At 52.9% G+C, this 10,562-nt stretch overlaps 1 protein-coding gene across 1 annotated transcript; it reads right to left on the bottom strand.

Annotated features, from left to right (window-relative positions):
• Positions 1-3,960: 3,960 nt before the first annotated feature.
• FOXF2 (forkhead box F2) lies at positions 3,961-10,145 on the bottom strand. The gene is made up of 2 exons (XM_074544594.1): positions 8,778-10,145; positions 3,961-4,909 (listed from the first exon to the last, which is right to left on the bottom strand). The coding sequence occupies exons 1-2, from the start codon at positions 9,787-9,789 to the stop codon at positions 4,743-4,745; spliced, it is 1,179 nt and encodes a 392-aa protein (XP_074400695.1). The 5' UTR covers positions 9,790-10,145; the 3' UTR covers positions 3,961-4,742.
• Between the last annotated feature and the right edge of the window lie 417 nt (positions 10,146-10,562).

The raw sequence follows: 10,562 nt of genomic DNA, 5'->3' as shown, positions 1-10,562 counted from the left end.
GTAGTTGGCAAGTCACATGAAGCTGCTCTGAATTCTTTATAATCTAGACACAAAGATCATTGAACTCTGAAAGAACCTCTGGGCTTTTATTCAAAAATATGTTGGCTTCTATTTACCTCTTTCTTCATTTATATCTATCAAATGGCTCAATGTATAAATAAAGCCTGGGTGTTCTTATTAGCTAAGGCAGTATTTCATGCAGATTAATGCCAGCAGGTTTTGCAGAATACATCTCTATTCAAAGCTGGAGTATGTTTTGAATTAATTTTCATCCTGTATATGAATCAGGTATATTCTACTCCTTTTCTTATACAGACCTCAGCTGCAGCACATAGGAGGAACCTGTAGTGTTTAATTCTAGTCCTATCATCCTTCTTCAGCAAAGCACTTTTAACTCTAAGCGTCTGCATAATCCCATTGACTTTAATGGGAGTACTCACGTGCTCAGGTATATTAAAATTATAATTGAAAACAGCACCTTGCTTTCTCTAAGTGACATACCTAGCATTTTATTGAACAGTCTTATTTAAATATTACTTCATGTATATGTTATGAGCAAATCTTTCTAGTTCAATAAAATCAGGCTTATTGTTATTGAGTTAAAAAAATCTTTACTTTTCTTTGCCTCCAAAGCAGGCTAAAACTGTCACACTAAACTGAAAATATTGTGTTGGCTAAAGGTATTTTTCTAGCTGAGCCAAAGCACAGCAAGATGTTAATCTGCTGTTGGTCTTAATAGAATAATGGGCAAGGAGATTTAATGGGATTGATAAACTCATTTTTTTATAGAATGCTTTGGTCCACTACCGGCTAGAAATTCAACATCCCACATAAGATATCTCAGCATTTGGCTAATTTTGCCAAAGTTAAAATGATTACTCAAATGATCCCAGCTTTCAAGTGGTTGAGTGGGGTTTTTTCTGTGTAATATAAACACCCTCACAAGCAAAATCCCTCCACTGAGGCAGTAAGACTGTGATGAAACCAGAGAATGGAGAAAATATATATGTAAGATTACAGCGGATCACACGCGAACTGTTTGAGGCACTCCAGCGTGATTTCTTTCCCATCCCACGGAGACTCTGCCTAGCGTGTTCTAATAATGGAAATGTTTGGATTAGTCTATGTTCAATCCATTTACCTCAGCACCTCACCAAATGTGAGCTATGCCATCAGTCTACATGACTAACTATTTGTAATTTAGTTGTAGCTCTCTTGTAGCTGTGGCGCTCCGGGGTCATTAGGGAGGCACGGTTTGCATTACTAGTGCATTAGGCCGACCGGTCTGGTTGGAAAAGCTCATGCAGATTTCTGGATACACAACCTCTTCACTAGGATAGACTAGAAGTGTACCTACAAGTTCTCTGCTCACATCCTTCTTTGAGCCCACCTGAAAGGACAAAGTGACTGTGAGGGCTGAAGTCCTAGGCTGAAAGTCAGCAGTGACTTTTTTCCAGACACAGCAGAGGTGTGAGACTGTTGTTGGGTGCTACTTGGGTTACAACACTGCTAAAGGGGGAAAAAAGCATCTTGTAACTCCCTACAATCAAAACATAGGAAACAAAGCAGTCAGGGACATGTTAGCAGGCAAGGAATCAAGAGAGTAAGAGGAAGAGAATAGACTATTGTCAAGGAAAAGAGCGGTAAGGAAGAGCTGCAGAAACACAGACCTTCCCATGTTTTATACCCACTGGTGCTCACTTTAGCATAGCAGCCACAGGGATCCCTACAGACCAGCAAATGCATGCTGAGTTTTGGGTCTGCCTTCCTGGACTCTTTCACAATGCTGAGACTAAACGTATACATCTAGATTTCAGGGGTTTTTCTAATGCTGGAAATTTCAGCTTTCCCCAGCACTTTGACGCCGTAAATCCCCACAAGTCTCAGAGATGAGTACTGCGTCACTGCTGCTGTGATTAGAAGTCTCAGTGTGCTGGATATCTAACACAGAATTTCTCTTTCTGAAATGCGAAGCATTTGGGAATGCTCAATGGCTGTTAACAAATGTTAAAAGATGCAGGGAATTTTTAACTGTATGGCTAAAATGTAAATACCTTGTCCTCACAGGGGCATAGCTCTTGGTCATGACTCTCGCTGGCTCTGCAGCCACTGGAGTTCTTTAGACTAAACAAGGGTTGAATTCCTAGGGTAGAAGGTACTGCAATAAAATCAAATATCAAAACAAAATCAGATCAAATTAACTTAAAAATCTGTCCACTTTTTTCCTCCCTGTCATTTTAGTCACCCTTAAATTCAGAAGAAGGAGTTTGAGCTCGTTTTACTGGCAGCACCCAGAAACATACTGATGTCTAAAGAATACAGCTTCTGAAACGTCCTTTGTTTGAGAGGCTTAAACGGGGAAAAGGGAACCTTAATAGTCTTAAATCACCAAGGAAGAACACAGAAGTCCAAAACCGAAAGATGCCCTAGCAAATCTTTCCCCTCTCTTAGGAGACCGGCCGCTGGGAGCGTTACTCACATCTTCTGCTATATAACAGCACTCAGAAGGTGAGGGAAAAAATAATAATAATTAAAAAGCATTCTCTGCGGCGGCATCGTGCGGAGCTGCGGGGCTGCGGGAGCCGGGCGCGGTGCGGGCCGGGGCCGCTGGAGGGCACTGGAGCCCCGCGCCGGCCGCCGGCAGGGAAAGGCAGTTTTTTTCTCTTTGAGGTCCTGTCATTCCTGTGTAAACAAGTTACGTTCAAGTGTTTAGGATATAAATTACGACCATGCAGGCTTGCCTCGGAAAGAATGTAAACACAGCACTGTGGTCGGAGCAAACGCTGAAACTGACTTTATAATTTATCACAGGCCCTGAGAAGCTCAGGGAAGAAAAGGGCATGTCTGAGCATAAATATGTATTTTAAAGATGGAGAGTTTTATGTCTATGTATAATTACATAGATATAATTTTTATATACATATATATATATATATATGGCTGGGGGGGGTGTGCGTGCATGCATTTTTTTTTGTGTGTGTGTGTGTGTGTGTGTGTGTGTGTGTGTGTGTGTGTGTGTAAATATATATATCTACACTTATATGTATGCACACACGCACAGAGCATTTTGCTGAAACTCTCTTCCCTGTTTCAGCGCTCGGGCTCGGTGCTGGGCAGAGTCGGGGGTCGGTGCGCGTTGCGGTGCGGGGCCCATTCTGTGTCCCCGTCCCACGGGGGGTGGTGGCCGTGCCCAGCTGTCCCCGGGCCGCTCCCCGCGGTGGGCCCGGGGTGGGTTCGGAGTGCATCCCCTGGCCGTGGGGCTGGCGCGGCCCCGGGCTCTGCAGGATGCCCAGACGAGCAGCTCCTGGCGCCCGGCTCCGACTCTTGGCCGCTCGCCATCCACGGGGCACCGTGGGGACAGGGATCGCCTCGCCTGGGGTGCTTGAGAGGCCTCTTTTTGTTTTCTTTTGTACTTTTATTTTCTATTTTTCTCCCCTCTGGCCCGGTTCTCTGCCTTCACCTTGGTGGGTGCTTGCCCCAGACCTTATCAAGCCACGGTTTTATCGCCGCCCCCACCCGTGACCTGCCCTCCCGGGTCCAAGCCCGCATCGCACAGCGGCTGCTGCAAAAGTCCCCTCGGGCACAAAGGGACTCCGAGGGCGCTATGAGGAAAGGGGACACGGGGACACCCAGACGCATCCCCAGAGAGCGGGGTGGGCGTTTCAGACCTGGAGGCGCCCTCCAAAAGAGGATCGTGCACTCCCAACCCTCCTGCTTTTGTGTCCTCTGCCTCGGTTATTCCAAAGCCTATCCAGCAGCTGTGGAAAGCAGGGTGGGAAGTGGGTGACGGCGGGAAGTGAGGCCCGGAGAGCGTGGCACTGGCCTCGCTGTCCTCCTCCGCCTGCAGTGACTGGAGGATTTGGGGTTACATCCTCAACTCTCTCGGATGCCGGAGTGGAAGATTTTTCTCAGAAGGAGCCAAGGGAAAAGAAACGCCTGTCTAGTGATAGTCGTTATATACATTTTATTGGAAAAAAAATTTTTACATCAAAATATTTTGGCAAACTGTAAAAAGTATACATAAGTGCAAATATATTCTCCTTTTAAAGCAATAGTGTGTGAGTATGCACGAGATTTATTTAAAATATTTTTTTTTAAAAATATTGTGGTAGAAAACAACTTTTGTAAAAATAAAAAACAAAACGTTGTATTGCTGCAATACTGGAAAAAAATTGAACTTTTCTTACAGTCTATACACGAAAGGGCTAAACAATACTGATTTAATAATATCAATTGGTTCGTGCTGAAGTCCATACAAAGTGTCCTTGGTGGGGCTCGGGGAGAGAACACAATAAAAAAGTACATTTCCCGCTAACGCAGTAACAGAAGGGGGAGTCCTCGCAGGTGCGGAGACATTTACTTTTCTTATGCAAAGACACTTTCTCGTATAAAAACATGTCCAATTGTTCCCTTTCCCAAAGCTCGTTTCTTTGGGAGATGGCAGAAAGGCGATTTGTGATTAAGGTGGTCAGACTTGGCATAAGGACACTTAGGTCCCCCCTAAGCCAAAACATCACACAAGGCATTTTTCTTTTAGTAAGACCTTTGGAGCACTATACCGGCTGTACGTGTCCTTCGGGGCGTGGAGTGGGACGGAAAACACTGCTTCCTTAGGCAAATTCGCTAAGTGACTCGTGTACTACCAATGCTACCAGAGTGCACATTATATTTAATCTGCGTGGCTCCGTCTACACCTCGGCTCTGTTCGGTGACACCTGATTGTCTCTGTTGGGGCGCGGCCTTCACATCACGCAGGGCTTGATGTCTTGGCAGACGCTTTGGTGGTGGTGGTGGTGGTAGTAAGATCCACTAGCGGACGGGTGAAACGAAGAAATGCCATTAAAATTGAGGACAAAATCTTTCCTGTCACACACCGGGGAGGGATGATGCTGGTAGCGAGGCAGTCCCACTGCAAGAGAAGGAAATAACAAGAGCTGCTCAGAAGTCGGAGAGCTTTGCCCGGGTGGAGCAGTCCTTCCTCCCTCACCCCAGGGAGGAGAGGCTGCCTGCACAGAGCTGGCACACCGCTCCCTCACGCCCAGGAGTCACCAAGGTTTGGTAACTCGTCTTTGCCTTTCCTGGTGGAGGACTTGGACGCTCCCCCAGGGGCAGCGCCTGACGTGCTGCGGGGCAGAGAGCCCGGGGGTTCCATTGCCCCAGCGAGGAGGAGAAGGGCATTCCGCGGAGCCCCCATCGCCTGCAGGTCGGCTCGGAGCTGCGGCCGTGCCCGTAGGAGCCCCGAGCCCGTTCCAGACCGCACGGCCGTGCGGCACGCAGGCTGAGGAGAGGAAGGCATGCGGAGGGGGATGCCCACGGACACGTGCCCGGCCGCATCCCGGCCTCGCGGGCATCCCTCCTGCGGGGGCACACACGCGCTGCTTCTGTCTGCCTTCTGCCTCGGTACTCATCAGCGCGGAGGGGTAGCGCAGCCCCCGCGTGGGGGTGGATAAGGGAGAGTGTGTTTTGTGTGTGTGTGTGAGAGGGAAAGAGAAGGCGATGCCGCTTGCATGTTTTCCTGCGCTCACCACAGCCATTTGAACCCGATTCCCACCTTTCCTCTCTCTTCCCGCTCCCTACCCCGTTCCTGGGAAGATTTTGCTTCTGACTTGAGCGGCTGCAGGTTGAATTCCAGTCAGGATCCGTTTGTGTGTTGATACAGTATGTATTTATTTATGTGTATGTGTGTGTAAGAGCGTTCACGCCTTTTCGCGTGTGCGCTTTCATAAACACAAGATACACCCTACGGTTCATCAACAACAACAAGCCGAGTACATCCGTGGCACCGACATGCAAATGACCTCGCAAATTCCCATTGTGATTTCCCAAGCCCAAGGCAGCCTTTCGGGGACCGCATGGGACACGCCACCCCAGGCCCAACCCCGAGCCTTAGGACGGTGCTGGGATCCCTGGTCTGGCAGGATTCCTGCTGGATCCGGAGGGGAGGGGAGCACTGCCCGAGCAAGGCCCGCAGGGCAGAGCCAGAGAGGGTTTGGGTTTGGCGTGTGGATGTCAAACTCGGCTAGCGGGATCCTGTCAAATGTGACCGAGGGTCAAGGGGAAAAAAAAGAAAAGGCGAGGAGAAAAAAAAACAGCAAAAGAAAGAGCAGGAGAGTGAGTGTGTAAGGGAAAAAAAAAAAAAAGGAAAGAAAAAGAAACAGGAGGGAAAGGTCCCCGGTTTTCCTCGGGATGGCGGAGCCGAACCCTTTGGCAGCGCCGGCCGGCGGCGCGCACAGCCCGCTCTCCTCCGGCGCTGTCCCCTCCTTCACCCCGCAGAGCTCACTTTATAAAAGTGATTATTTCGCTGGATTTCCTCGGCTTTCTAATAACCCTGCTGGTATGCTCACCATAAACTGGGGCACTTTATTACAATCCTGATTCAATCATTTAGCAGGATTTAATAGTCTGCGAAAAAAATCCGGCTCCCCCAGCCCCCCAGCTTCAAAATCCTTTTAGCAGAACCAAGCCTCCTGTTTCCAATTTTTACCTCTCTTATTCTTGAGTCTGATATAAATTCACGGTTTTAAGTCCTCCCTGACGCTATCATGGGTAGAGAATTATTGACCGACCAACAGCGATTAGCCACTGAATTTGCTTTACATTTCACTAAGAGAAAGGGAAAGGCGAATTTCACTTGCTACTGCTTTCGCGGGGACAGCAGGGGAAAGATTATTGCTGACTTTAAGTACAAATAAAAGAGCTCGGATCCTTTTTCCCCATCTCCTTTCACTCTTCTGAAATATTTGTGCTACAGAGATTTTACTTATCGTGTACAAATGAGGACTGGATCTACTAAAAACAAAATTAAAAAATAAAATGAAATAAATAATTTGGTCTGATTTTTTTGTCCAGTTAATCAAGGACTGCATATGATTTGCACTAAAGCCTTGGGCCCACATACTGAAGTTGTAGAAAATAAGCGGAGAAACACCGTTTTGCAAAGTAATTGCATTAAATCTGAGCTGCTGGAAACGGACGCTGGTGGTCGACATTAAGACAGAGTCCAGCGGTTCGTATGAGTCTGTATCCGTCCTTGAACAGAAACAATTCGGATTTAAACCGCCCGGCCTCGGAAACCGCAGTGGAACTCAGGGAAGACCAGAACCCTCGCTGCCTCTCCCTCTGCTTTTTGTTTTGTAGAGGTATTCTCGGGCTGTTTCTGGATGAAAATGAAAAATTCTCTTCCAGGAATCAGCTTTCTTACCTCAGGTGTCTGGCAGGAGGAGGGGGCAGCTGCCTCCCAGCCCCGCTGCCCGGGCCAGCCCCACTCCTGCACCACGCGTGGCCCCATGGGCCCTGCGTGGCGAACTGTGCGGCCGCAAATAGTAAAACAAACAGAGGGGGAAAAGATCCAAAGAAAGAAAAAGAAAAGAAAACAAAAATCCAAGCAAAAACAACAAACCAAAGCAGAAATTCCTAACGGAGAAGGTACGTAGTCCGGCGGGGATGCCCCTGTGAACCCGCCGGCCTCTCGCCCCGGCTCCAAAAATCACGTGGAAGGATTCCCTATGGCTCCGAAAAGTTGGTTTGAGCCTGAGCAGCAGAGCCCTGTGGGCACAGGGAAGCCCGGCTGGGGACATCCCGTCCGCTTTCTCCCTGCGCGGAAAAGCCGGAGAGACGCGACCCGCTCCGGGGCCGCCTCTGCCCAGAAGGCGCATCAGGGCTCTTTAGAGGTTCGCCTCTTTTGTTGTTAAGGGGGGAAAGTTTGCAACCGCTCGTTGTCTGTGCCCTGACAGCCCCCGTCCCTTGTGCGGTGGCGGCGAGAGGACTCTCACGGCGCTGCTCTCCCCGCGGCACAGCGGGCTGAGGGGCGGCCAGGGCAGGCTGCGGCGCTCGCAGGGGACACGAGAATGATTGACAGGAGCCCAGCGAGGGGGCGGGAGGGGACCCAGGGCTGAGGGTCGCCTGTATTTGTTACTTGTTGAAATTCCCATAAAATTGAACAAGACCCCGCTCTCATAGGGGTTAAGTCAGGCTAAAATCCTCTTCGGTGTGGTCCAGCCCAGACTGTCTTTGTTTGCTTAACCTCTGGGACCCACGTTTAAAAGGGCTATTTGGAAAAATTCCCCGTAAGCGCCCAACATCTTTTACCCATTTTTGCGCTCGGATTTTTCTGAGCAGACATTGTCTGTAATCACCGGCCGGGGAGGGGGTGAGGGGGTGGGAGACAGCGACCAGAAAACTCTTTCCCTCCGGTTGCAGAGTTGTACTAGATCCGCTTTAATCTTTCTAGCAAAGATAAGCGGGTGGTTTGGTGTTGGAGGTTTTTTTATTTTCTTTTTAATTCTTTCTCTCTCTCTCTTTTTCTTTTTTTTTTTTTCCCGGTAGGGTTTGGAGGATAATATTTGACGCCTTTATTTGATTACTGCAGCGGCGCGTCTCCGCGGAGCGCGGTTTACCGAGGCGGCGGCGATGCCCGGCGGCGCTCCCCGCCAAGCAAAGCCGCAGCAAGGCGCGGAGGGGCAGCCCCGCTGCCTCCTCGCCGGCACCGGGAGGGGAACGCGACAACCGGGACGAAGCCGGGACGAAGCCAGGCTTTCCTCGGAGCGCTTCTTCTCGGCGCCGGGCAAGCAGGAGGGATGCTCGCCCCCGTGCCCACTGCCGCCCCCCTCAAACAGCCCCCCTATCCCGAAACAGAGCAGCTCCAACCCACGAGTATTTTTCTCCTCTCGCAGACAATACGCCTCTTTTCTCCGACACCGTGGCGGTCCGGGGCTCCCCCGAGAGAAGCCTTTGTGGCCGCGCTCCCCGCCGCCCCCGCCGCCCCTCCGCGCCCCTACCTGAGAGGTCGTCGCGGGGGCTCTGGTGCAGGTATCCCTGCTCCAGGGAGTAGGAGGGCACGCTGGAGTGGATGCCGGAGGAGGCGGCGTTGGCGGCGGGGAGGCCCTGCTGCTTTATGTAGGGCGAGGCCCCCGAGGCTGTCCAGTGAGCCGAAGGGCTCGTGTAAGGCGAGTGGCACTCGATGGCGCTGGCCATGGCCGGCGAGGAGGGCACGGGGCTGCTGCTGCTGTCGGGGCCGTAGTCCCCGTTGGCAGTCACCGGGCAGCTGGCCATGTAGGTCGAGCCGGGGTTGGGAGACATGTGCGGGACGTGGTGGCCGCCGCTGAGTCCCTCGTAGCCGCCGGCCATGGCGTTGGGCATCATGTCCAGGTTGTAGCCGTTGGAGTGGCAGGCGAGGGAGGCGGGGGGCGCCTGGAAGTCGAAGCCCTGCGGGATGATGGAGGCGCCGAAGCCCAGCCCGTTCATCATGCGGTACATGGGCTTCAGCGCCTGGCATTTCCTTCTGAAGCCGCGGGGCCGCCGTCGGAAGGAGCCCTCCTCGAACATGAACTCGCTGGCCGGGTCGATGGTCCAGTAGTGGCCCTTGCCCGGGCGGCCCAGGCCCTTGGGCAGCTTGATGAAGCACTCGTTGAGGGAGAGGTTGTGGCGCACGGAGTTCTTCCAGCCCTGGTAGGAGCCGCGAAAGAAGGGGAAGCGGGCCTGCAGGAACTGGTAGATCTCGCTGAGGGTCAGGCGCTTGGAGGGCGAGCTCTGGATGGCCATGACGATGAGGGCGATGTAGGAGTAGGGGGGCTTCTCGGGCCGCCGCAGCCCCGAGCTGGCCTTCTTGCTCTTGGAGGACGCCGCCGCCGCCGAGGAGGAGGAGGAGGAGGTGGAGGTGGAGGAAGAGGAGGTGGAGGTCTCCAGGGCGGAGGAGGGCGGCCGGCTCATCTGGAGAGCTCCGGGAGCCGGGCTGCAGGAGCGGAGAGGGACGGGGGGCTCCAGCCGCTGCTGCCCGCTCTCGGTGGTCATCTGGCGGAGGGAGGGGAATGGGGCAGGGTGGGGTGAGGCTGCGGGGGAAGGGGGGGAGCCGGGCGGGGTGGGTACCGGGGCGGGGGTGCCCTGAAGGGGGAGAGCGGGGGGGGCGGTGGGAGCCGCTGTCCTGCGGGCACCTCCTCAGTGCGGCGGGCGGCGGTGGGGCGGCGGCAGCGCCCTGCGCATCTCTCCCCGCGGTCCCTTGCGCAATGGCTCCTCTGCTTTCCGCCGGAGCCAGGCACTAGGCGGGATGGACCGGCCCAGCCCCGGCCCCGGCCCCGGCCCTGGTCCGGCCCCCTCCCTCCCTGCTCCGCGCAGCTCCGCTCAGCGCCGCTCCGCTTCCTCCTCTGCCCCCCACCTGGGGACCATCCCGCTGCCTAATCCGGCAAGGAGAGGAAGCGCAAAAGCCTGCCCCCCGCCCCGCAATCTCTTCCGCACTGTTACTCTTTCATATATCCTTTTTTTTTTCTTCGTCAAAGGCACAGCGCGATCGCCTATCAGTTCCTTCAATCTCGCTATTATTTTTTTTCCCTTTCCCCGCAGACCCCCCTAAATCCGGTCGAGAAATCAGCAGAGATAGAGGGAGAGGGGGAGCGAGAGGGGGAAGAAAGAGACCACCCCTTTTCCAGCTGGCCTCTGTCCACCCGTCATCTGGGCAAGAGCCGCTGCTGCTGCGGCTGCTGCCGCTGCGGCACCATCCCGGCTCGCTCCCGCTACCGGACTAGCGCCGGTCCCGCTTTCCGCCTTCCCGGGGCTCCCTCAGGGGCCCC

This window comes from Zonotrichia albicollis, chromosome 1 (genome assembly GCF_047830755.1).
Source record: "Zonotrichia albicollis isolate bZonAlb1 chromosome 1, bZonAlb1.hap1, whole genome shotgun sequence".
NCBI lineage: Eukaryota > Metazoa > Chordata > Aves > Passeriformes > Passerellidae > Zonotrichia > Zonotrichia albicollis.
Note: the sequence above shows the minus strand (reverse complement) of the source record. Positions and strands in the feature narration are given on the sequence as shown.